Source organism: Urocitellus parryii, chromosome 3, assembly GCF_045843805.1.
Source record: "Urocitellus parryii isolate mUroPar1 chromosome 3, mUroPar1.hap1, whole genome shotgun sequence".
Lineage (NCBI taxonomy): Eukaryota > Metazoa > Chordata > Mammalia > Rodentia > Sciuridae > Urocitellus > Urocitellus parryii.
Genome location: NC_135533.1, coordinates 25,160,814 through 25,188,609, shown reverse-complemented (window position 1 = coordinate 25,188,609; position 27,796 = coordinate 25,160,814). Strand labels below are relative to the sequence as shown.

At 35.0% G+C, this 27,796-nt stretch overlaps 1 protein-coding gene across 6 annotated transcripts in view; it reads right to left on the bottom strand.

The window, feature by feature from the left end:
- Window positions 1–27,796, bottom strand: part of Adam22 (ADAM metallopeptidase domain 22) — a 222,529-nt gene that overhangs the window by 38,042 nt on the left and 156,691 nt on the right. For all 6 annotated transcript variants that reach the window (XM_077796695.1, XM_026399374.2, XM_026399375.2 and 3 more), the window contains 13 exons: window positions 26,860–26,931; window positions 24,127–24,198; window positions 22,987–23,153; window positions 21,561–21,645; window positions 20,457–20,547; window positions 18,869–18,920; window positions 14,364–14,463; window positions 11,993–12,064; window positions 11,677–11,769; window positions 7,630–7,710; window positions 4,597–4,647; window positions 4,301–4,364; window positions 1,994–2,099 (listed from right to left, as the gene is read on the bottom strand). In XM_077796695.1, the coding sequence (XP_077652821.1) occupies window positions 1,994–2,099; window positions 4,301–4,364; window positions 4,597–4,647; window positions 7,630–7,710; window positions 11,677–11,769; window positions 11,993–12,064; window positions 14,364–14,463; window positions 18,869–18,920; window positions 20,457–20,547; window positions 21,561–21,645; window positions 22,987–23,153; window positions 24,127–24,198; window positions 26,860–26,931 (1,106 nt within the window). The remainder of the gene's footprint in view (window positions 1–1,993; window positions 2,100–4,300; window positions 4,365–4,596; window positions 4,648–7,629; window positions 7,711–11,676; window positions 11,770–11,992; window positions 12,065–14,363; window positions 14,464–18,868; window positions 18,921–20,456; window positions 20,548–21,560; window positions 21,646–22,986; window positions 23,154–24,126; window positions 24,199–26,859; window positions 26,932–27,796) is intronic.

Sequence of the window (27,796 nt, the reverse complement as noted above, 5' to 3'; positions counted from 1 at the left end):
GACTGGGAATGTTCAGTGGTAGAGTGTCCCTGGATTCAATTCTAACTATTGGAGGAAATAAATTAATTAATTAAATGAAATATTTCAGTAGTTCTCCTATTATCACATACAATTATAATTTAACTTATATGATATTTTCACTGGTATTAAATACTATGATATATATTCTTTACATCTAACACATTTTAGTTATTGGTAGAGATAATAATAAAATATATTTTAATAAATATCTGTGAAGATTTATTAGCAGTCAAGCCAGACTATACATGGAAATATCAGACTTCATCAGATAGATAAAAATTAAGATCCATATTTATCACAATGTTTTAATTCAGTCTTTGAAAAATAACTTTTAAAATTACATCATCATTTTACTCTTGCTATCATAAACAGTTCTTTTCAACACAGAAGAGATTATCATTTGATATTTTGCTGAGTTGCATTTATAAGTATTAACTTTTCTGAGTAATTTAAAATATATAAGGAAAATTGGATGTAATCTTTATTCTTAAGGAAATCATACACTGGATGAGAAGTTAAGTCACATACATAAACAACTATAAAACATGGAATTGGGGGAAAAAAAAGGCCATAAGAATAGCACAGAGGCCTGACAAAGTTCAGAGGACAAGAGGGAGATGATTTATTTCTAGAGGAAAAAATTAGGAAGAAAGTATTTTCCAACTGGACATTGAGGATGGATGAACTTTTTATTGATGATGGTATGGGTGGACACACTGCTTCTGAGGAGCTGGGTGTGGTGGTGCACACCTGTAATCTCTGTGACCAGGAGGTTGAGGCAGGAGGATTTGCAAGTTTAAGGACAGCCTAGGCAACTTAATAAGACCCTATCTCAAAACAAAAATAAATTAAAAGAAAAAGAAAAAAAAAGACTGTTTCTGAGGAATTGGTAGCACAAACACGGGTATGAAGGTAGGATAATGTAATGTATCTATTACAAACAGTAAGGTTTCCTAGATTTTGAAGGAGTAAAACAGACCAAAAAAAAATGTAGTTTGGGGCAAAAAATGGAGGAGATACAGATCCAAACTAAGGTTCCATTGTATTCGTTAATTAAGATGGCATAATATTCAGCAAAATGGTTAAGACAGTTCTCAAATAAAACTGCCTGAATTCTAATTCTGTTCCTACTACATCCTGCCTACATGACCTTGGGCAACTTAATTGACTGTCTCAGTTTCCTCATCCATAAAATAAGAGAACTGCCACAAAGATTAAGTGCCATAGTTTATGCAAAGTGTGATACTGTGCTTAGCACACAGTGTGTGCTCAGTAAATATTGGGTCCTATTCTTACTACTTATTAATATTAACTATGTGGAACTAGTAAAATTGGAACAAAAAATTGACATAATCAAAAGGATTCCAAAAAAGATTATTCTGATGGAACTATGCAAGAGACTGCTGGCATAGAAAAACTATTAGAAAATTTTGGGACAGCTGAGGATTGATCTAGGTCTTAATTGGGGTAATGACAATAGAAATAGAAAAGAAGGGATGAATTAAACACAAAGGTAGAGGAGCAAAAGGGAAGAATAGTCATGATTTGGTGTTTGGACAATGTACAGAGGAAAAGCAGAGTCACGGATCCCTCCAGGCTTCTACACAAAGGATAGTGAGACTTGTGACCTTTGGAAAAACCAGAATGGAAGATCAGAACTAGCTAATTGCTGAACAGCATTTTGTATCTATTCTGGCAGCTTTAATTGTTGCTGCTTGTGAGATGCTGGGAGGTGCCCTCTAAATGAGAAGGTTCTACAGGAGCAGCAAGAATGACCTTGGCCTTGGGAGAGAGGTCAGGGTACATGCCAAGATGTGGAAGCCCTTAGGATGCAGGAACCCTGGGAAGAGTTGAAGGGAGTAGGCAAGAGCATTCTTTGTGGGATGAAGAAAATTGGAACATCCTGGTCCCTCAAAAACATACACTCAAAATTGACTGAGGGGTGAACTCTGGGCTAATGTGTCCACCTCACCTTTTGTTGCACTGTATCCATGTGTCTTTGTCTTTCCCACAGTTTCCCTTCTCAGTCCCCTCGATGTTCAGTTTCTCATAGCAGTATTTGTCTGATGCTGTCACCTCTGAAGCAGAACAGAATTTTCTATCAGTGAGGGAGGCAACATGTGAGCTGTTCAAAATGTTTGCAGTGAAGGAAAACTGAAAGTTAAAGAGTCTTCAGTGTTGTCAACACCATAATCAAAAACTGTACCCAGGGCCTACAAGAATTCACCTATATCAGACATCCTTGGTTCAGGTGCGTTTTTCACGAATGCTCATTTGAAATTTGGGAAACAAATATACTTAGATATCTAATGGGATTTAGGCTTTAGACTGTAAGAACACTCTTTAGGATAGGGCTAATAATTACAGGACAACGCTACCAAATGTTTGCTTGAATAAATTCTTGATACTGTAATCTCCTTGCCAAATATAATGCATGAATTTCTCACTCAGAAAACTATTAATCAAAAAGTCAATTTTATTAAAAGTTATGCACTATAATTAGATTCAAGAAATAGCAGTCCAATTTCTACTATGCTTACTCATTATTAACAGTCATCAGAAAAAAAATCTCAGTTTACTGCTTTTAGGTGAGACTGAATTCATATAAAATCTGAGAGTCAAATATCATTTTAAAGTATGTCAGCATTTTTTGTCAGGTTTTTATCTTTTCTAAAGCAAGGGTGAGTTGATGATGTTATCTGAATTAGAGAAAAATGACTTGAAAACTTAAAGACAACTCATTGGTACAAGTTGAGCATCCCTAATCCAAAAATCTAAAATCTAAAATGCTAAGCAAGTGGTCTAGCACTAGGCTACATACCAAACTGCCCTAGGTTCTTAATCTTTTTGAGTGCCAACATGATACAACAAGTGGAAAAGTTCACCCTGATCTCTGTCACAAGTCATAGTCAAAATACAAGCATATGTCAAACACATACTATATAATACTACAAAGGCACATAGTAGATAAAATTACCTTCAGGTTATATGCAGAAGGTGCCTATGAAACATAAATGAATTTTGTGTTTAGACTTGGGTCTCATTCCCTAGATATTTCACTATCTACATGCAAATATTACTAAACTAGAAAAACATTTGAAATCTGAAACACTTCTGGTAACAAGAATTTCAGATAAGGGATACTCAACTTTATATATTAAACAACAAATAATTATGTAGGTAGTTTCTTTTCCTACTTTTCATTGTCAGCTACTATTTTTGCTGAAGTGAAGGAAACAAAGTATATCTCCTTGCTTAGAGTGTAAACTTGCATGACAAAATTTCTTCCCATCTCAGTGTTTCAGTAATTTGAAAGAGCATATACTTCCCCTCTTAATAGGACTGAGGCGACTACCTATTACATCTAACAATGCTCATTATTTTTATAGCTTTTTTTTTTCCGGATGCAAATTACCTTCTGAAAGAGTTTACAACAAAAATTGCTTCCAAAAGTATGAGTCAGTAACACTTCTAGAAAAAGTACATATACAACATTTAAATATAAATTTAATTACAGTATAACTTAAATAATATAAAAATATAATTGTTATATATTTTCCTCTGAAACTGACAAATATTGAAGAGATTAATGATAAAATGTCTTTCTGATACATAAGAGCAACCTCAGCAGAAGGTCACCTGTAACTAGGAAAGCCAGCTAGAGCTTAAGAAAGAGAATTGAGGAAGAAGAAGCAACTCTAGCCAAAATGTTTAGTGCTTTCATTTAAAAAATCACATCTGATAATACACCTGGTCCCTTGAAGCCAACTATATGTAAAAACAGAAGAATAAGAGAATGTGAGAGGAAATACAACAACGGGTGCACTTTCCCCAAGGTTGGAAGTCAAGGATGGCCTATCCAGGATCCATGGCCATCCCATATGGTTATACAAGTTTTGTTAGGGCACTCCACTGAGGAGCTGAAATCAAGGTCTGTTCTATTCTCCAAGCTGTGCGCCCTGGCATCGCTTCGCCTGCCTGGCAGCAAAAGCACCTTCTGTCTCTGTCTCGTCCACAGGCGCTGCCAGCTAGCCAGGAAGTGTGCAGTCATGTCTTCTCAAAGGAGGTGTCTTTCTCTAATTTCCAGAAAAGTGCCCACGCTAACACCTGTCATAGCTTTGAATGTCCCCTAGTCATAAAGTAAAAAAATTTGCTTCCAACCCACATGTCCCTATAAAGTCTTCCTGATATCCTACTTTGAAAATGATCAACCCTTATGATTATTATGCACCAATAAAAATATTTTTGAAATAATTATCAAGCCACACTGATTACTTACTTTGTCCCCAGATATATTTGCATTGTCTATCCCTGGTTTTACATCGTCCTCCAAAGCAAATTCCCTAAAATGGAAAAGCAGATACCCATTAGCAATGCAATGTCTGTTTATGTCAGAAAACTGACAGAAAAGGAAATACGACTGGGGAAAAACAGCAGATAGGTATTACAAAGCCCTTTTATCTTCAGGATTGATTATGAAACTTTTTAAATGATATTCCTATTTTGACAATATCTCAGTACTTCTTTCATGTTGGTGCCACACGGAAAATTTAGATAAAAGTGAAAATGGCCTACCTGAGTACCATCACATGAATATCCATCCATTTTATGAATATTAGGGGCACACTAGGAAAAGAGAACAAACTATGAACCAAACACAGAGCAAAATATCAGGCTGAGCTAATCAGTTTAGTGTTTACATTTTAAAAATCACATTTGATGATACATTTGGTCCCTTGAAATATCTATATATAAAAACAGAAGAACAAGAGAATGCAAGAGGAAATACAACAACTGGTACACTTTCTCCTAAAAACGGGATTCTATGACAGGCAAATACAGTTGATTACACAGAAGCAAGTAGAAAGAACTGACTGCAGTAGGCTCAGTAAATGACATATTAAGAGATATGTTTCATACAGATCACTATTCCTCTGAGCAAGAAAAGAAAGAACACAAAGCAAAAAGTAGCCCAACTTGTTTCCCTTCTTCTGCCATGAGAAGCAATGCAGACCCTTCGCTTCAGGCAATAACTTTCAACTAGAAGTCTGTTTCTAGAATTAAGGCTAGAAAAGACATGGCTTATATATTATATTTAATACTTAAATTAATAAAAATAATATTAAATTATTTTACAATTAATTCATTATATTTTCTTGAAGCAACTAGAAAATTATAGAGCATTTTGTCAGGCTATAAACAAACAGTAATTTTAAAATATATTACTACAATGATAGAAAAATGTCTAATTATGTAGTCATTTGGGAAAAAATTGGAAAATGTGAAAAAAAAGGAGAAAAAAAAGAGAGGTCCATCACATTCTACCATTCAAAATTGCTATTTTTTATATTTTAGTATAATTTATCTCTACCTTTTTCTATAAAAATTGATTTTTAAACATAAGTATGGTCAAATTATAGATAATAATTTTTAACGTTTTTTTTTAGTTGTAGATGGACACGGTAGCTTTATTTATTTTTTGTGGTGCTGAAGATCAAACCCAGTGCCTCACAGGTGCCAGGCAGATGCTCTACCACTGAGCCATAATCCCAGCTCAAATTATAGATAATATTTTATATTTTGCTTCTTTGCTTTATTTTTGTCATATAAACTTCCTGTCAAGGTGAACTTTTTATAGCTACCATCTTTAATAAATATAATGCATTGCTTTAAGCTGACAATGTACTACAATGATCACTTATAGTTATATCCAATTAATTTTGACAGTTAAAACTAATGCAAAAGAGCATTTTGTACAGACATCATTTTTAGACTTTTGATTCTTTTAAAATTTTGCTTTTTATTTAATCACTATATATATATATATATATATATATATATATATATATATGCCATGCAGGTAATTATTTATTCATTGAGTCATCATCATTAAGTATTAACTTAGAAAATCCCACTGATTAGAAAGAATGGAACAATACTTTTATATGGAGATCTTTAATCTCTTTGTATGATTCCTTTAAAATAAATCATTTTTAATGGTTAATGTAAGTTTACCACTACTGATATCTTCTTATCTGGAGAAAAAATAAATGTGGGCAGTCTTGACTCAACTATACATGAATTTCAGTTTCTCTGTTTTTGTCCCTCAATCAACCTCCCACACAACATGGTTTCAATTTCAGTTATCACACCATATTAATGTGAGTAATTGCACAAAATACAAACTTTGCTATTAGCTCTTCAGTCAGCTGGTCACTGTGCAAATACCAGATATCCTTCATGACCAGTGACCCATCCTGTCTTTTCTTTTAAATCCCTATCAGTGATTGTCACCAACCATCTGCTTATTCAATTCACAGACAGCAAAGTGTGTAGTTGTGCTGTCTCTTTGACTTCTAGTAATATTATGTGGCATTTGAAAAAATGGATCATCAAAAGAGGGAATTGGCCAACAAAGATGAAAATGTAGCCAAGAAATGAAAGCGATGACACCAGAAGTGAAATTCAAATTGAATGCAAATGGAATTACAGAAAAAAAAAAAAACAGCTAACTGTGAGGATGACTATTGCTCAGGAGATTCTAGATATGCAGCCTGAGAAACCTAGTGAAGGAACTCACTGGCATAAATGAAGTGGGCATGACCTAACAGGTGAAGATGTGTCAGAGGAAGCGACGCTGACAAGACACTCAATATGTATGGCTTCACATCCCTCAAGAGATATTTAATGACATTGAAAGCATAGAGGGTAAGACATTGAAAGCAGATTCAAACTTAGAAAGGAGTATGACAAGGTACAGAATAATGCTTACTCTGTATCGTAAAATTTACAAGGAGCAGCACCAGGCACAGTTCAAACTACACTTCAAGTTTTGTATAAAGAAATATAATACTTTAACTCTCAATGTTTCTGTTTTAATTTAAAGTATGCTATATAAACACCAGTTAATATTTTTCATTTCCCTGTGCATTTAACACTATCAGTAAGAGAGTTTTGACAGAATCTTTTAAAGATGACAGAACAACTGTATTTTCCATTGATCCTTACGACTGTGTTGCATGGTTTCAACTTGCATGGTCATTTTTACAGTTCAGCACAATTGTGCAAAGTGAGAACTGATCATTTTTTAAATCTGTGAACCTGCATCACAGATTGCAATTTCCCCAGCATGTTTATCTACAAATAAACACTATTAAATTTAAGGATAACTGTTAATGTTGGAGGTGATGTACTATATCAGAAATGTAAGAAACAAGAGAGAGAAAAGGGTCCCCTCTCAGAACCCGGTGCTCTAGGGATCTCTGCCTCAGCTGGCTCCTGTTTCAGTCAGCTGAAGAGAGGGCCTTTTGTTTTATTTCTTAGAAAGATAAAAAGAAAATGCCATTCACCCCCTACTTAATATAAAAAACAAAATACTTAAGGCAACATATAGTCTTAGGGGAATTCAATATTAAAACAAAATTATGCTGAACGTCTGCTCAAGCTTTGATTACTAAAACTAAAATTTCTAAAAAATTAAAAAGAAAGTGAGAGATAATATGAAAGAAACATGAATTTTGTCCATCCACATTTCTCCTCAGGGTCAAGTGCACTAAAGATACCCCTACTTTTTCCACTATGGTTTAGAGTAATTATTTTGCAGATTACCTGGCTTGAATTTCCTGAGCATGTTTCAGAAATATCACAATCGTTCACTGCTTCTCGGCACACGGTCCCCATAGGCTGAAACTAAAATGAACAAAAATCGATGTGAAAGACTAGAAGGAACAAAAGCTCTCACAGTATCATCTTAAAAAAGCAAAATGAAAAATGTTTGGCTAGGAATACCTTTGGCTATTTTAAAATCATAGTGTGGGAAAATTGCAGTTATTGAACAAAATGCTTTTATAATAGTTTTAAGTAACAGTTTCTTGTATATGAAGTAACTTCCATATTCATCACACGTAAGTCTCATAATATCTTGCTAAAATGCTAAAATTGGACAAGGCTTGATGGTACGTCTCCACAAGAATGCTTGGCTTGTCCAAGCTCTTATAATCTTTCTTGCAAGGAGATTTTAAGCTTTTTAGGCTTTATCCTTCTTTCTTATTCACACCTTTATCACATAACTTTTTTTTTTTTTTTTGGTCTCTCTTATCTGCCAAGATTGGAAAAGCTACATTTGGGGCTGAATCACAAAAGTTAAGTTTTCTGGCAAAGCCATATCCTCCCAAGCTTTCTCTTCCCTTCTTTTCTGGTGCCTCATTATGCAAAGATTTAAATTTTGGTTATTTACTTGTTATTAATGTTCCTATTATTGGTGTCTATGAACTGGAGTCTGGAGTTCTGGGGTTTATCGGTTGGTTGGTTTTTTTTTCTTTTTTTTATTTGTTTATTTTCAGCCAGTGGAAATACTTCTTGGAAGTATGCATTTGAACAAATAAATTTTTAACCCCATTGGATTTACAAAGTGCAGGAATACTCATGGTAACAAAATCGAGCAGAGAGAAATAAAGCTATACTTCTCCTTTCCTGTGCAATGCCTCTCTTTTCCCTCTCTAAAACTCTGACATTTAGGGATGGATTCTTCTGTGCTTTTCTCTTTGTTTGTACAAACATACTTATTATCAGGCTTCCCTGACTTCTGTGCAAACCACACTTTCTTCCCCCATTCAGAACCCTCCTGGCACTTGAGTCTTCTCTGCTTCTAGATCATGTGCAGCCCACCAGCTCCAATCAGGATTTTAAAAGATAGTTTTAGATGACTCAAACAAAATTTGTGCTCATTCAACAAGGATTTACTAAGCACTTAGGATGTGCCAGGCACTGTTCTCGTTGCTGGAGACCCGGTGGAATACAAAACACAAAAACTCTGCTCACAAAAACCCTGCATTTTAGTGGGAGTAAATGGGCCATAAAAATAAGGAAATGGCAAAGTAATTTAATTTTACATGTCTGATTCTCTTCTTTCTCAAAATTGGGGCAAGCCAATTAGAATATAAAGCAGAAATATGTACAGATTTGAAGTACAGTTTAGATGAGACTATAAACATTCAAGAATTTCCAAGAAACTTTAGGAAAAAAAAAAAAGCACAGTAAAGGAAGATTTGCTCTAAGTGCTGGGATACAGCAGTAAATAAATCAACCAAAAATCCTGCTGTACTAGAGCTAGAGCTTATAATGGGAAGGGGGAAATAATAACCAAGTAAGCAAGATATATCTTACTGCAGAGGTCCACAAATTATGGCCTGAAGGCCAAACTGGCTGACTACCTAACCTTACAAATAAGTATTACTGGAATTACAGCCACACACATTGTTTCTGCATTTTCAATGGCTGCTTTCAAAGACAGAGCTGAGTAATTGTGATGCTTTAGGAAAACCTATTTACTATATAGTCCTTTATAGGAAATGTTTGCCAACCCTCGGCTTATACATTATTTATATATGTTATATACATTATAATACACACACACACACACACATATATATATATATATTATATATATATATATATATATATATATATATATATATAGAGAGAGAGAGAGAGAGAGAGAGAGAGAGAGAGAGAAGATACATACAACTTCTCATCTTGATCCTCTCTTCCCCCTCCTCCATTTACTATCCTGCCTCTGGATCCCCAGGGTAGGGTGAAGGGAGTTTTGGGGTAGAGAAAGTGGCAAGAATGATTTCACTCGATTGGTATACTATATTGTAGTACAGTAATTCATTGTGTCATTATATTTTAGGTATGTTATTATTCTATACTTGTTCCTTGTAATGATTCTATCACAAAGAGCCTAATTCTGTATGCCAAAGGGGGAAAAAAGGTACAATTACACGTATTTAACAGATGGGCAGACATTTATTTAATCAAAGATTAAAATAAATGATTCAGGATCCCTTGTTATAGCAGTTGGAGGAGCTGACAGAGCAAGCAATTGTGGTCGCCAAAATGAAAGAATGTCTGTTTCACATTTGGTTGAATCTTCCTTTTTTAGAGATTGCTTTCAGAGATCTCTGCCAGTGCCGTGCTTGTCTTAAAAAGCTGCCAGAAGACACAGCAGTGCAGTGGAAACAACAGAAACTGCTGCCAGCAGATCTGGGATGGAAGGGCTGCCAGCAGATCTGGATGTGACTGCATATCCCTTCCTTACAAGCTGAGTGGGCCCCTGCAGGTGACTTAAATTCCTTGGAACTTGGATTGCTCGATTATAAAGATCAGGATAATAATGCCTATCCCCAAAGTGTGCTTGTGTGCATTCTCTAAGACAGTGGTCTCAACCAGGGGTGATTATGTCCCCAAGGGTATATTTGGCAATGTCTGGAGACATTCTTAGTTGTCATTCTTGGGAAGATTGCTTCTCACATCTAATGGGTAAAACCTCAGGATGCTGCTAAACATCCTGCAATGCACAAGACACACTCTCACAACAAAGATTTATCCAGCCAAGGATGTCAATGATACCAGAGTAGAGAAATTCAGATGTAGGGTGATAATAAATTCAAAGTACTTAACACAATCTCTGGCACACAGCGGAGACTTACTGTGATAGCTTTCTATCTCACCTTCCTTTAACTCATTAAAGATATTCAATCTGCAAATAATCACAAAGAGAGTGCTGTGCCTATTTATTTATTTGTTCAACAAATATTTATTAAGAACCTATAACAACAATGGTGTAAATTCTTGGCTCTGCTCCAAAAAAAAATGTACAAACTGGAGACAGATGTTAAACCTTAGACATAATACAGAATATTATATCAGATATCATATGAGATAAGAAAAAAGAATTTCATTTCTTTGGGAAAAGTAAGTTCCAAATTGTGGGTCTTGATGTAAAGAATTAAATACTTAGAGACAGGGATGAGGATGGTATTGGGAAGACGAACTCAGACAAAGTGTATAAAAATGCATTCTCAATTTCCATGCACAATAAACTATGTAAGGTACTATCATGCCTGAAGTATTCCTTTCACTCCCTCAACAGCTAACGCAAGAGATATAGCTGGGCACAGTAACGCACATCTATAATCCCAGCTATTCAGGAGGATGAGGCAGGCAGATCCTGAGTTAGAGGACAGCCTGGGCAACTTAGGGAATTCCTGTCTCAAAATAAAAAACAAAAAGGGTATAGCTCAGTGGTACAGCACCACTGGGTTTAATCCTCAGTGCTCCCCATAAAAACATGAGAAGGAGGATGAAGAAGAACAGGAAAAGGAATAATATAAAGGAGAGGAGGGAGAGGAAAAGAAGTAGGAGTGGAGAAGGAAGAAAATAAGAGGAGGGAGGAAGAGTGGGAAAAGGAGGAGGAGGAGGAGGAAAGATATATCTGAGTGAGAAGAAAAGGAGGATCTCTTGAATCCCTACTTGGCTTCCCAAAGAAATGTAGGCATATTCAAAGATAAGTAACACCTACTTTCATTTACTGTCCCTGCTCCTCAGGGAGGTTGCAGAGAGAACAGCCTTGGGATGAGCATGTTCAGCAAGAACCCTGACTTACTTGGTGTCAGACCTTGGGAAAACTACCATTAGAAGGGAAAGATGTTAACTATATCTCACAAGATTCTACAAGGGTCCTGTAAGCATCTGGCATTCAGTCATTAACTATGTATTAGATACTGTGATTATTAGGTGCGATTTACCCAGCCTTAGCAATTAATCACATGTGTCCTTCCTTCTGTCCATTCGTCATTAAGCAGCATTCATTACCTTGCACTTTTTACAACAGAGACCATCACTGCATTGAGAGTCCTGAGTCAAGGTGCATTTCTTACAACACTCTGCTCCTTCAAGGACACATTCCTAAGGAACATAAACATTTGGCCAAACATCAGAAAACAACATCATTTCCTAAAAAGTAGCAGCATGTTTCCTAAAATAAATGTAAAAACTCACAATAATCTCTCATCCACAAATACTATAAAATTTCTAAGCATAATACTTGCTCTGTTTTGTCTCAATGTGTGTGGACCAGGAACAACCCTGAGTCACCTGTAAACCATCTTCAAAAGCACCACAGACTTACTGTAGGGGTTCCACAGTCACACTCTTCTCCAGTTTCAATGAAGCCATTGCCACACTCAGGAGGGTCGAGCAGCTATGGAAGGAAAACAAAAAAGGGAACTAAAACATAGAAAAGTCAACAGCAAAGACTTTGAGAGACCTGAGAACTACACCCGCACCTCTGCGTACCTGCCAGTCATCCCAAATATATATTTATTTAGCTAAACTAGAAAGCATGTTTTTTTTTTTACAACTTATAAGTGTCTCCTCCTGTTTCCATTTCATATTTAACATGTGTATATACTTTACAAATATTTATATAACATATACACCAAATAGCATCTGGTAAAAGTCACCAAAATAAAAGATGACCTAGTCATTGACTAAAACTAAGACTGACTGACGCCTGAAATTCCATTGCAGTCAGGAAGTAAGGGGTTTGGAGTCAGAACATCTGTCATATTGGCACATGGCTGGAGAATAGCTCAGTGGTAGCACATAATGCCTGGTACGAATCAGGCCCTGGGTACAGTCCCCAGGATCAAAATAAAATGAAATAAAAGCTTGGAACAACTACTTAACATCTCAGAGACTTTACTATGTTAAACAGGAATAATAATATTTGTGGGGAGCCACTCTGAATGATTCACATCTTCCATCCTGGAGCGGAGATGCTTTGACCGTCACTACATCTTGTAGTGACCCGGACATTGCCCCAGTCCCAGAAGTTGAGGGCACATCTACAGAGGTAGGCGGGTCACCCCATGGCCCCTTGGGTCGAATTACACTCACCTGTCCTTTGTAACCCTGCTCCTTCTGACCTTTTTTGGATAGAACTTTCTAAGAATAAGGGTCTCCCCAATACAAGCCCATTTCCATGTCACGCTCTCTCTGGCCAGCCTCTGGTGACTTTCTCTTGCTCTCCCATTTGGAGAGCCTGAAGCCGAGAGCGGAGAAACTGTCCTGAAGCTTGTTTAAAGGTAAAGTGTGTGTCTATGGTTTATTTGGTGTCCCTGGAAATTCACAGGAGCGACCTTAAGTTCACCTGCCTACGCAGGTTGGGGGCAGCAAATATTAACTGTTCATCAAATTAATCAGCTGTCCAAAAGTTTTCTGAGAATCAAGTTTAATCATCCGTGAAAAGCCCTTTATTGATCATCTTTTTCTCCAAGTTACTTCATCAACAACAAGAAAAGTATCACAAAGTTAATATACTCACTGAACTATTCAATATAAAATATAACTCCTACTATTAGTATATAGCTTTTCAGAGAAAAGCAATAATAATTTGTCCCAGATATTAAAGCAACTTTTGGACTATCCAGGAGTACATTTTAGGTCAGTTTTATTTTTTAACTCTCTATCAATTTTATTACCTTTCAAATACAATTTATCCTATGGTGATAGGCTGTTAGAGTCTATAAACAAGTCAGGATGGCGCCTAGCAAATGTTAGAGTCTGTAAACAAGTCTGGATGGCGCCTGGCATTTTGCCAGAGGGAGAGGTTTGTGAAGTAACGCCAGCGAGCCATTAAGTGTGGAGATTTCTTATTGGTTGACTGCTGTATCTATTTTATGTTAATTAAGATAAGCTGTATTGAATGTATATATACCACTCCTGTCCTACAATAAATGGCTCCCACTCCTGCTGTATCAATCTACACAAGTTCCTCGTCACCCCCCGGTTATTTTGCCCAGCCAGCCGGGCTGCAGCAATAGGCAGTTGGTAAATAATGATTAATTACTATTAGCTAGGAACATAATATTCATTCAAAAGTTAAAAGTTGCCAGGCACAGGGGCACTTGCCTGTAATCCCAGCAACTCAGAAGACGGAGGCAGGAGAATCACAAATTGAAGACCAGCCTTAGCAACTTAGGGAGACCCTGTCTCAAAATTTAAAAAAGGGTTTGGGGATATTGTTTGGTGGTAAAGTGTTTTCCTAGCATGCACAAGGCCTTGGATTCAATCCCCAGTACTGAAGAGAAAAAAGCAAAAAGGGCTGGGAATGTGGCTCAGTGGTAGAGTACCCCTGGATTCAATCCCATACCACAAAAAAGAAAAAGTTAATCAAGGTGTTCAGACTATAAAATGGAAGTGTACACACAACTGTCCACACACACACACACACACACACACAACTAAATAGAATAAAAACTCAAAGCAAGATAAAGAAAACATAAAAAACGAACTCATTTCTGCTGTTATCATCAGAATAGGCCAAAATGCCCAACATTAAAGTTGATTTTGAAAATGTAGACAGACATTTTAGCATATCTAGATACGTACATATAGGCCAAATTGAAAAGCTCTCTTTTATACACCCAAAGGCTAAACAATGGTGTGTACGAGCATGTAGAAAGATTAATCATTAACATCTCTGCTCACATTATTACCTTGGAAGGCTTGTTGAACAGGCAGGCGCCACCCCCACTGTTCAGGAAGTCATGATACTCTTCAATGTTACACTGGGTGAACTTTTTAGGAAGATAATAGCTGTGGGAGAGAGGAAAATCAATACTGGGATGCAATGTGAGTCTCCCTTGCTTGTTCATTAGTCTTAAAATTGAACATTATTAAAATTATACATTATTCTTTCAAGATGAAAGAATAAATTCCTCTTAGGTACAACATTTGTATTCAACCTACAAGAATTTTTATTCAACCAATATATTTCTAAATTCTTCATTCAGTCACTAATGGTGACAAGATAGTAATGGTTCATTATTTGTATATGCAATCAAAGGAAACACATAAAGCAGCAACTATAATTTAGAAAAAAAATATTTCATAGTCTTAAATACTAAATCTGGGCTGGAATCCAAACAACAGAGAACTCTACAAAATAATTGACCTATAACTTATAAATGTGTCAGGTCATAAAAGTCAAAGACTGAGGAACTACTACAGACTGAAGGAAGCTAAAAAGACATAAAAATAAATGTGATGCCTCACTCTGAATCCTTTACTGTAAAAGACACTATTGACGTATAGGCCATTCTTGAATGAGGGCTAAGATTCAGATGATTTTACTGGCTAGGTGGTAGGAGGATATTCTTGTCATAGAAATGTAACCTATGTATCTGAGGGTAAGAGGGCACAGATTGGCAATTTATGATTCAAGGAACCAAAAGGATCTTTGTTATTCATCTTGCAACTTTTTTCAAGTTTCAAATTGTTTTAAAAAATTCATGCCAGAATAAAAAGTAATAAAGGGCAAAGAGAAAAAAGAAACTTGGTCAGATACCTTCAAAATGAGCACAGATGCCCTTAGATCTAGTAATTCAGCTTTTCAGAAAATTTTCTTAAGAAATAACTAGCTATTACACAAGGATATATAAACACAGATATTTGAGGTAGCACATAACATAAAAATAACCCAAATATTTAATAGTAGGAGAATGATTAGCTGAACTGTGATATGTGGATAAAATAGAATAATATGAAATGAATTAATAATCATAGTAATAAAGAATAGTTAGACTCAGAAAAATGCTGACTATATAATGTTAAGTAAAAAAAGGTGAATAAACATCATATAACCAACAGGAACAAGATTTTACAAAACAACAATAAAAATGAAAAAAGAAGAATATGAGTTAAAATACACTAGTATTTGAATATCAACATGGTTATCATTGGAGAAAAATAAGAATTTTATTTTCTATATTTCTCTAAAACTGTTTTTCTTTGATCTTTATGAAAGTGAAAAAATAAGATAATAATGAATGATTTTTATAAAGTCTTTCCTGCTAGCCACAAAGACAGTGTCCATTTATAACCATACCTCTATCTAGCACAGTGGTTAATGTTTCATAAATTATAATGGAATTTATAATGATTATTTAGGCTAAACTCATTTTTTTTAAGTATTTCATGCCAAATTCTCCAAATAAAGCTGTCTTGGGTATAAGTTATCTAATCTATTCTGTTTCTGTCCATGCTTTTTTTCTAATAAGACACAGACTTTATTCTTAATTTTAAAAGTTTCTTTCATATATTATTCCTTTCTTCAATGCCTGCCTCGTTAAATTCTTATCACCTTCCCTACCAATCCATCCAACACATCCTGCCACAGTTATCAAATGTAAACAGGACTCTCTCCAATTTTCCCTTTTCATTCAATTGGTCAAAACTTGGGAAAGTTCTCTACTACTGAAGTAAAAAGTCCAACTTTTAGGACTCTTAGAAGTCAAAGTCTAGTTCTACCTCTGCCCTGCCAGGATGCCTACAGCTGCCACAGCTCAGCCCATTCTCCTCCACACCTCACAGTGGGGAGCTCAGTCATTACCCCATAACTGGGGAGTTAGAAAATCATTCCTTTACAGGGAAGCTCTTTATATATGGATACTTGAAGTGTATGAATTGCTCTTACCCTTTATTTTTGACACATCTGACTTCTTATAACTTTCACACACACATTCTTAACTGTACCAAATAGACATTAATTCCTCTACCATTATAATATAACCCTTCATGCCTCTGAAGGCAAATATGTCTTTCCCCTGTCTCTGCCCTCAAACTTCCGTTTTACAAGATTGTACATCTATTATATTCAGCCATTCTTAAAAATTTAGTTTTTATATCTTTAAATAGAAACTGATGGTTATTCATTTCAACTATGGTTTGCAATATTTAGCAATATAGAGGAAGTTCAGACAGCGAAAATGGAAGGGATATACTCATGGGAACTATACATCCATAATTAGTAATGTTAGGTGATACTTGGCATAGATCAAATTTATAGAGTCATATCAGATAGTATTTTTTTATAAAAACAATTTTTCTCTTGCTTCATCTACTTAATGTAGGAAGAATTCCAATTCAAAGAGCTATACATATCTGAAGGTAACCATTTGATTTTTTTTGGTGGGGGGGTAGGGGGCTGTACCAGGGATTGCACCCAGGGGCACTTAATCACTGAGCTGCATTCCCAGCCCTTTTTTATATTTTTTTTAGAGACAGGTCTCGCTGAGTTGCTGAGGCTGACTTAGAACTCATGATCCTCCTGCCTCAGTCTCCTGAGCTGCAGGGATTACAAGCATGTGCCCCTGTGCCCAGCACCATTTGATTTGGCTTAGTACTATGCAGATTGTCTATAAAAGTTTTAATAATTAACCAGAACAATCAAATAAAAGATATTAAATAGCTTTTAAAGAACAGGAATCTCCACTATAACATTCAGTAATTGTTGGAAAATTATAACTGTACTACTTCTTCTCATTATTAAATAAATGTCCAAAGAAAATTTTAAAAAATTTTAAATGCATGTTTGCATACACATTCCCTCCATCATTTATTTGCCTTGTCCTGATAATTCAAAATTCAAATTTAATCAATAAATATTTTTTAAAATCAAGTTTCTACAAAGGATTATGGTATACGGTATGAACTATAATTACTATGAAATATAATCTCTTAAAATGTGTAACTAAATGGTGAGAGGAAGCAGAAGAATGTATAGCATTAAGTTATAATGCAGGCATTAAAGTTATAATAAACTTCAGATGGTTAAAAATGTGGTTAGAAAGAGAAAAGGATGAAAGACGTTACAGAGAACATATTTAGGAAACCAAAAGAAGCTGGAATTAAGACAAGCAAATTTTCATAAAGCTAAAAATCTTTGTAGGATATGGTTAGTAAGTCAGAAAGCTGAAAACCTATGTCCAATTATGGTAAACAAATGGATCAGAATAGTAGGAGAAAATAAGATTTGAAATGAGGATAAATAAAGATTGTGGGCATCTAACTAGTGATAAGAAATTTGAATTTTATTCTTCAGAAAATAGAGACTCACAAAAGTTCTGAACAAGAGAATGGCATTTAATGAACAATGGCATTTAATGAACAGCATGGATTAATCTCACAAACAACGTTGATCAAAATAAGTAAGTTGCAGAAAAATACACACAGCATGCCACCTCTTACCAACTGCAAATGTGAAGCAAGGCTATGTTTTACACATATACACATTAAATGTATAAAGAAGGAACTGAGAATAATTTGAACCAAATCCAAGATGGCGGTTACCTTGGCAAGGGCTAGAGACTAATAAGGACGAACACAAGGGAACTTTTTACCATGTAGGCAATTTCATTTTTCTTTAAATGGGTGATACATGGATTCACGGTTTATTCTCTATATCTTTTTAGTGATGATGGAAGTAGGGTTCAAAAGAAGAGAGACAAAGCCTGAAACCCGCCTGATGTTTGTAATGTTATTTGTCTATTAATAGCACAAGAAGATCCAGAATTTAAGGTAGGGCATTGGAGATTAAACTGGATTAAAAGGAAGGGTTGTAAAATTTATTTAGAAAGAATAAAATACAAGAAATGATGACTGATTGTGAGCAAAAGAAGGAGAGTATAAAAATTAAATCTTTCTGAAAAGAGGCAACTGTACACTTCTCTTTCCACCTCCTCTTTAAGTGACATCACACTGTGGAACCACCAGTACTGACCTGAAATCAGCCACAGTGGGATTGTGTGCACCATAGAACTCTGAGAAAGTGACAAATCCATTCCACTTTCTTGTTTTTGAGAGTGAACTTACCAACACACTACTACTTATAACCCATTAAACTGAAACTAGAGATAGTAAAAGGAAAGGCAACTTCATTGAGAACAATGTTGTTTCTCATTACACTTGTAGCTTAGATTCAAGGCTAACAAATTTTCTGAGGTTTACTAATTTAATTCACATCAGTTATTTTCTTAAATAAGGGACTATTCTGTGATAATATCATCTACATAGAGCCATTAAAAATATTTACTTCTGATTTTTCTCATAAATTCCTGTGGTAATAATCTGTGCGATAATTTATTTAATGTTGTATTCCTAAGAGGATAAGAGCACAGCAGGTAAAGGAAAAGTGAGTTATTTCTGAATAGAAGTGGCTCACCCAGTGTCTCCCATTATGCATCCGGACCATGTGTCCTCACATTTGCACTCACCTAAAAAAATAAATACAAATGCCTTTTTATAAAGTAAATGCAGCTGCATTCAAGTAATTTTGTTTTTAAAACAAACATTGTTCTCACGTTATTTTAAAATACTTTTTTTTAAAGTATGCCTGCTTTTTCATTGTTATACTTGAGGTTTTCTACATAATGCATGACAACAAAAACACACTTTGACCCTATCAAGATAATATAATTTTTACTTAAAAATTTCCTGATAGCTAAACAAATTACCATATTTTTTAAAAGTCACTTACAATGACTTAAATGAAAGAAAATCAAGTACCAATGAGATAGTGAGAAACTTTGAGGAATCAAGATAGGATCCCAGTTTCACAGAACATTGAGGGAATTATTACCATTTCATGTCCTGTTTTTTGTTTTTGTTTTGTGACTAGGGATTGAACCCAGGGGCACTCTACTCTAAGCTATACTCAGCCTTTTTCACGTTAAGACAGGGTCTGTCTGGTAAGTTGCTTAAGGCCTCACTAAGTTGTTGACACTAGCCTTGAACTTGTGATCCTCCTGCCTTAGCCTACCAAGACACTGGGATTACAGGGGTGCACCATCACATACAACTTCTTGCCCACTTTTAAAAGCCTCTGTGCATACTGGCTAAGCAGAAGTGCCTCAGAATCAAGAATTCCTGGGTTTAAAGCTTAGTTTTCCACTTAACATATGTATAATCCTGGAGACATTATTCTTTTTTGAATAAATGATGCAATCATTTCCTCTGTGAAATAGGGGTAAAAATGGGCATCTTGAAGGACTCTTTTGAGAACTGAGTGTAGATGTACATAATATAGCTTTCAGTCATCTGGTAAATAATGAGTACTCTACGAATGGCAGAAGTTATTATTATAATTTTCCCACCATATTTATATTATTTGTTACTAAAATAATAAAATGGATATGGTTATAATCAACTTGTTACAACAAATACATAGTATTTGACCATTAAAATAACTGGTGAAATAATTTTACCTACTTGCTAAATCTGGCATATTTACTATGTCTATATTTTACTACTCACGTGATAAGGTCTGATCCTGACAAAGAACATTCTAATTCTGTGGTCACATTTAGAGTTGTTTCAAATAAATCAAAATAAAACACTATGTCTGAAACTTATATGGCTAGGATTCTCAACTAGAGCATCCCAAAATGCCAAAATGAGCCTATTTTGCTCTTTATTAGGTTAAATTCAGCAGTGAATCTATTATCACTTGACTTTAAGTATTTATCATACAAGGGGAGGTTTTCATCAAGAATGTAAATATAACCTTGCATTACTTTTGAAAATAGTATTTTGTGTCCTGGCTTATTTCTTATACTATCTCCCACATACTTTTGATCAAGCAACTGAATCAAAGAATCTTATTCTACAAAATATGTAATCAATATTCTTTGAAATATAACTAAACTAGCCAGATTTAATAAATGTTAATATTCAGTCCTTTATCTTAAGAAATAAAACATGACAGAGTTTTAAAATATATATATATAAACCACACATGTACTAAAACTTACCACTTGCTAATTTTCTTTTGTCTGAGATAATACCAATATTATGGGCTAATGATTGGGCAAGTGTAACTGCCATTAAATCAGTTTTCCCAAACTGAAAAACAAAAACAAAAATAAAGGATACATAAATACAATCTGGTTTTAAGATGAGCCAGAGAAAAATGTCGCAATATAATTAGAAATAAGTAGTTTCAAAGCATTTATTCAGCAGAGGCTAAATACCTTGTACCTAGCACTGAATGTCCGTATGGGATGAAACAGCAAGAAATAAATCCATATTTGATTAGATCTCATAGGAAAGACTAGAATTCTAAGAATCATCAACTCTTGAGTTTGGAAACTTTAATCTGAGTCCACATTTCACCCAGTAATGTTACTGAAAAATTTAGTACTTGCATATGACCAAGTAAGTCTTTTGAATAACACAAAATAAAAATAAATGTGTAAAAATTATTTGGAACTTGTTTGTTTTTAGGTGTCTATTTGACACTTGAAATTCCCCCCTCATGGAATAGAAAATAGTTTTAGAAAACAAACATAATGAGTAACAGAAAGTAGTCATGATCTCTGGCCTAAAGAAATTTAAGAACAACTGAGGAATTTTGTTTTTCAATATGCAGCCTTCCAAAGATTGAGTTATTTTTCTTCTAGATCATTCCCATCAAATTAGTGTGTGTAGGGGGTAAAAGAAACCCTTTGGTAATGCTCCTCTATTTTTTTGTCTCCTAAAATTTGTCAAATAGTGAGGAAAAAAATATTTAGTTGCATTGTTAGGCAGCAATCCAATGCTTCAGGGAATTACTCAATTCTCTGGGAAATCATTCAATGATAAAGAGGGCCTTATTTCCAACAATGGGTAAAGTAAAAATTCTATATACTTTTATTCTGTAAACTGCTTGATCTGGAAATTATTCTAAGTAGAACAGGAGCAGAATTATCAGGTATCGTCTTCTGTTATATGCTTGTTCTATCCTTTGGTCATGTTGATCACTAATAAAACAATCTAACACCTGAAGCACACGGAACACCAAGAAATTATCTCTTAAGTATGAGGAAAACATTTTCAGCCATCATACCACTTTGTACTGTATAGATGTTCACACCTACTTCATTCACGCCTCCTCCTTTCAGCAACGAGCAAATCCCACCAATATAAGCAGCCCCGCTCCGGCTACTCTCAAATTGACTTCCCCTTTTAGAAAAGGAAATGAAAAAATGCTTACTGCTCACAGTTCAAACATTATAGCACCTCTCATTATTAATTCACCACATAGTACATTTTCTCAATGCATACAAAATTTCTATATTATATGTTCCTGAAGTTAGGGAGGAAAGCAAAAACTGTACATATAGAACCAAAGAAAAAGGTTTCTGAGGGATGTTTTCCTACATGATCAATAAATATCTTCAATTGAAGAACACCTATTGAAAAAGAATTTCTGATATGATGCACTCTGAGAAGGATACAAAATCACTGCTATAGTACTACTGCCCAAGATCAGATATTCCCACAATGGAAGCAGTCTATAAAGTAATGGGCTTACATTCTTTAAATGTGAGAAAGGCTGAGAAAATCTTTCTCAATGTCATGATCAAACATGGTCTGTGATACTGGATGGGGAAAATGTAGCTATAAAGGAATTGTTGAGATACTTGGTGATGTTTGAATATAAACTATGGCGTACATAGAAGTACTGCGTCTATGTTAAATTTCATGGTTTTATTGATTTACTATAGTTATGTAAAGGCATGTCTTTCTTCTTAGACAATATCCACTGAAGTACTTAGTATAAAAGGCCAGTGGGTAGGCATTTCCAACTTATTCTGAAAAAGTTCAAGAAAAAAAAATCAATGGATGAATGGAAGAAAGAAAGGGAGAAAGGAAAAAAATCACAAAATCAGTGGGATAAACATAAATAATTGATGAATCTAGGTAATGAGCATGTGTAATTTCTTTATAGTACTCTCACAAATTTTCTCTAAATTTGAAATTATGTAAAAATTTAAGTTACCCCAAAACTATATCTTTCCTTCCAATTGTAGCTGTCTTCAACAGCTCAGGCTTTAGATGATGGGTTCTTAAAATGCTACTATATATATATATATATTTGCTATTATATCAAATATGTATATTATCAAAAAAAGAACACACAAGTGAGAAAAATTAAACTCCAGAAATTTGGTTATTTTTGGTTAAAAATAAACCAAAAACAGAGATGACATTAACATTTAAAAGGCAGCAACCTTAGGGAATTTAATCTGTTGTTAAAAATACATCAGCAGTATTTGTACCAGTGAAGGCTGTGATTAAATCTCTTGAAAAATTAAGTGAAATAGATATGCAGTGATAAAATAGCTCAAAATCAAATCACCTAAAATTTCACAATAATTAAAATAATCTATACTTTAAACCTTCTTCCAAGTATATTGCAATGTCAATCCCAATTGTAAAGGATACATCTCAGTCACAAGTAATACAGCATTTAATATGGAACCATAAAAAAAGGAAGAAATCATTGCAAAAGTTACGTACGAAAAAAGGTGAACTGCATCACTTTTCTCTTTGATAAAATCCCTTCTGTATTTCATAAACTCACGTAGGGTGATCAATGGATTTTCAGATATGGCAAACTTGTTGTCAGCCGCCCAGGTTTCCATGGCAACCAATACTATCCTTGTCTTAAGTTGGTCTTTATATATCTAGTATATTAACAAAATGAACACACCAGCTATACATGTGGTAAAATCAAATGGTTTATGAACAGGGTACAGAGTTCTTTCATGGAAACTCTTTTGAGTTTTAGTTACAGGTACAAAATGTGACTATTTTTAAGGGTGATAATTTTTCCTCAAATTTGCATGCATTTTACTTGAATAACAGAGAATCGAATTATTTACCAGTAAATACCCAACGTACAAAACAGTTTTTAGTAAACATAAGCTCCCCTTTTGACAAATACTTGCATCCAATTCAAGGTTTCCCTTGAGTCCATTTTTGGGCACCCTAGACAAGAGAATTTATGCATTCTTGAGTTCCCCTAACAAAAAAACAGAACAATGCAGATTCTCCAAGGAAACTATTTCTATACAAACAGACTGGCCCTGACTAAACCTATGGGACGGTACTGGCCCTGGCACTGCCTTGTCAGGGACCACATGGAAGGTGGTCCTGTGGACTGACTCCGTGGCCTCATCACCACAGCACCAGGTACCATCAAAAAGGTACAACTAACGCTCTTCAAGGGGGCAGTTCATGTAGTCTCAGCACTCAGAGATGAGGTGGAATTATCACTTGAGACCAGGAATTCCAGCCCGGGCATCCTGGTGAAACTTGGTCCCTGTCCCACGCCCTACACCCCTATCCCCACCAAGAGGAGAAGAAAAAGTGGCCAATTTCTCCACCTTCAGAAGCACACACATCTCTGCTGGGGCTATGACTCATCCTTTGTCTTTCACAGAGTGAAAAACACAGGAAGGAATTTCAGGGCAGGCCTATCTGTGGGTGACCACTTCCTCTTTCCAGAAAGAGATCAAAGTCAATAAATTCCATTGCCAGGTCACCAGGGCCTTTTAGGACAACTTGGCTAACGTGCAACTAGAGCAGTGAAAAGGTAAGAGCCATATTGTCCCTTCTATGAGCAACCGTGTATGAGCAAATCACCGTGATACTTACTATATCTGCCATGTTCACCACAGATTTGGCATAGGTGTTGGTATGCACAACAGAAAGGCGGTGCTTTTTAAACTGAAAGCAAAAGAAAAAAGTGATGGGCTTTCGAAGTCATCAGAAGTAATCATACTACAGGGACACAGCCACATCAATGTTTATAACAGCACAATTCACAATAGCTAAACTGTGGAGCCAACCTAGATGTGCTTCAGTGGATGAATGGATTAAAAAAAGTGGCATATATACACAATGGAATTTTACTCAGCATTAAAAAAGAACAAAACCATGGCATTTTCAGGTAAATGGATGTGCTGGAGAAGATAATGCTAAGTGAAGTCAGCCAATCCCAAAAAAACAAATACCAAATGTTTTCTCTGATATAGGGAGGTTGACTCATAGTGGGATAGGGAGGGACAGCCTGGGAGGAATAGATAAATTCAAGATAGGAAAGAGGGGTGGGAGAGAAAGGAGGGGTTGAGGTGTGGAATGTGATGGTCATCATCATACAAAGTACAAGTAGGAAAACTTGAATTGGATGTCAACATGCTTTATACACAAACAGGATATAAAAAGTGTGGTATTTATGTGTATTAAGAATTGTAATGCAAAAAAATAATAATAATGTTACCTTAGGTTAGGTAGAGGGAAATGAAAGGAGGGGAAGGCAGGGGATGTGGGGGATAAAAAAATAGTAGAATGAAACAGACATTATTACTGTATATATGTATGTGACTGTATGACCACTGTGATTCTACAATATGTATATTCAGAAAAATGAGAAATTATATCCCATCTATGTATGATATATCAAAGTTTATAAGTTCATTCTACTACCATGTATAACTAATTAAAACAAATTTTAAAAATGCGAACCAAAAAAAAAAAAAAAAGAAGTAGTAGTAGTAATCACCAGAAAAAACAAGGTGTAACAGAAGATTCCTAAGACTTCCTGGAACAAACATCAGATCTGAGACCTAGTTCTTTATCTGCTCTGTAGCCTGAAGCCAATCTCTTAAAAGCTTGAGACCTCTATTTACTCATCCATGAGATAAAGTAAAAAAATTTACCCGCTGCATGCATTTCACGGGCTTTTTTGTCTTTTTCTTTTTCCAGGACTATTATTCAAAACAATAACATGGAGGACAGCTGTCTACAAATTGTAAGACATACAAATCTGAGTAGGGATATGGCTAGAAAAAGTGTCGCGAACACTGCCACAAGTATGAAAATTTACAAGTTCTACAAGACTGTTTCAGTAAGAAGAAAGCCCTAAGATAAAGGCTTCAAGGATGTGGCTTACAAGCCTAGTAAATCACACATACGTTTTGTTTGGCCCCAATCATGTTTTAAAAATCAGGAAATGATATGGAAAAATTTGATTCTGGCTTCATTTAAAAGTAGCAAGCCTACCAAGGTGATAACTGCGAGCAGCAAGAGGTATCGGCCCCCTCACAAACACTGGCTGCTACCCTCTCACCTCTCCTTGTTCAGATTGCATGGTCTTGCTGTTTATGCTTAGTTTATAAAAATCCTAGGGAGGAGTAACATTCACTGAATTCAAATACAATGAAAGAAAACAGGCCCAGCCTGAACAAGAGAACATTACTCAATCATGATTATTATTACTATTATTAGCAACAATAATAAAGAAGAATGTTATTATATATGTAATCATATATAAATTGATCAAATTTTCCTTCAAATTCATAAAGTAAATTAGAATGGACTTGTACCCGAAATTAAGTCCAATTCAATACTGAATATTTGTAGTTTAAAACTATTTCCATGGAAAATTAGCATTATAACTTACTGCCATGCTAAGAATGCCACCATACTGCAATATGCCCATTAATTAAATACACACACTGAAATAACGTGACTCAACAAGAAGGAGGCTTTGCCAGACTCCTCGGGCTCCTGATATGTGCTTTTTCCATGTGATTTTCTGCATGGCAAGGCAGAAACAGGAAAATTGCTTTACTTTTATTATGAAGAAGTCGTACACAGCAAACTAAAGTGTCACATAATTGATGCCTCACTTACTTTTTTTCACATAAAATGAAAATTTTTGCTTTTCTTAAGCCTTGTCACTTTAGAGATTCAAATATTAGTACCCATATTAGTCAATCAAATGCAAAGAGTTGACATTATGGGTCACAGAAACATTTTTGGAACCTCAAAAATTATTGCTAGTTACTTCTACCTAAGAGCATTTTCCACTTGTGGTTGACTGCTAGTTAATAAATACGTTTAGTTAGGCTAAAACCTCCCCCAGGACCAATAAAGTAGAGGAAGGGGATCAAGAGGAAGGGAGGAGGAGAGGGCATGGAGAAATAGCAGGGAACGAAATCTACCAAACTATGCTATGTCCATGTACAAATACACCACGATGAATTCCACTTATATATAAGTATAACGCATTAATTAAAATAATTATAATAGAAGTGAGATCTGTCAAGTACAGATCAGGAGGGTAGGAGGGAGGGAAAGGGAAGGAACTGGGGAATTAGATTGATCAAATTAAATTATGTACAAGCACAAATGTGGCATAATAAATCTCACTACTATGTATAATTATAATGCACCAATAAAAATAAGAAATACAATAAATTCTAAAAAAAAAGACCCTCTAGATTACAACTTGAGGGCTTTCTAAATTTCTCTTAAACAAATTTTTGCAGCCTCCAGTTTTACCCAAGGCATGGACAAGTTAAAATAAACAAAACCAAATCCTACCATGAGGTGATCATTCACAATCATCAGTTCGATGTATTTGGTTTCCTCTTCTACATTTCGAGGATATCGAAGCTGCAGTGTAGTAAAAGAAGCAAAACCCAAATAAGCCCTTCTAAACTTAGTTGTGAAAAACTAAGAAATACATAAGAAGTCAAAAAAACAAAACATTCACTTTTTATTCCTTCAGATTTTTTTTTTTAAAAAAATTCATCAATTTACTTAGTTTTTGAGTAGGTAATAATAATACATTTGCATGACTCAAAACGTCAACAGAGTATAAAAAGACCAAGCATAAAAGTTCCCCATCTACCCAGTTCTTACTCCTTCTTCCACAATCAGTATTGGGAGTTACCAGCTTCTTCTAGAAAGATTTATACATAAAAGATTAATATGAATCTACTTTTTATTTTATACTTCCACTTACTTTACTCTCTTCTATATCAAGTTATTTTCATTTAACAGAACATCATGGAAACAGTAACATATGAACAGTAACATTAAATCTTCCTGATTTAATTTACTTTATTCTATAATCCCCAGATCTGGGACTGAGATGTGCCTCTCTCTCCTATATGGATCAAGGGATCCCCCAAATGATACAGGGGTTTTCCCAGAATAGCTTTTAGAGTTCTCAAGCAATATTGATTATCTATAATGGCAGGATTTCTCTGCTCAACAAAAACATTTTCTCTCCTTTCAAAATCCTGATCAATGACTGTGTCAGGGAAGAGCCACTAAGATGGACATTCCCTTGGTTTTCTATAGTTTATCTATAACAAAATCTTTAACAAGACCTCTAAAATTAACTTTTTCCCTTATGCTACGGTTCAATACCCGTGTTTTTTTTTTTCCCAGCATATCTTTTTGTTCATTTGGCTAAGAGATATTTTTGTGATGAGGACATTTAATCAAATACAAATCAGTACATGTATGTTGG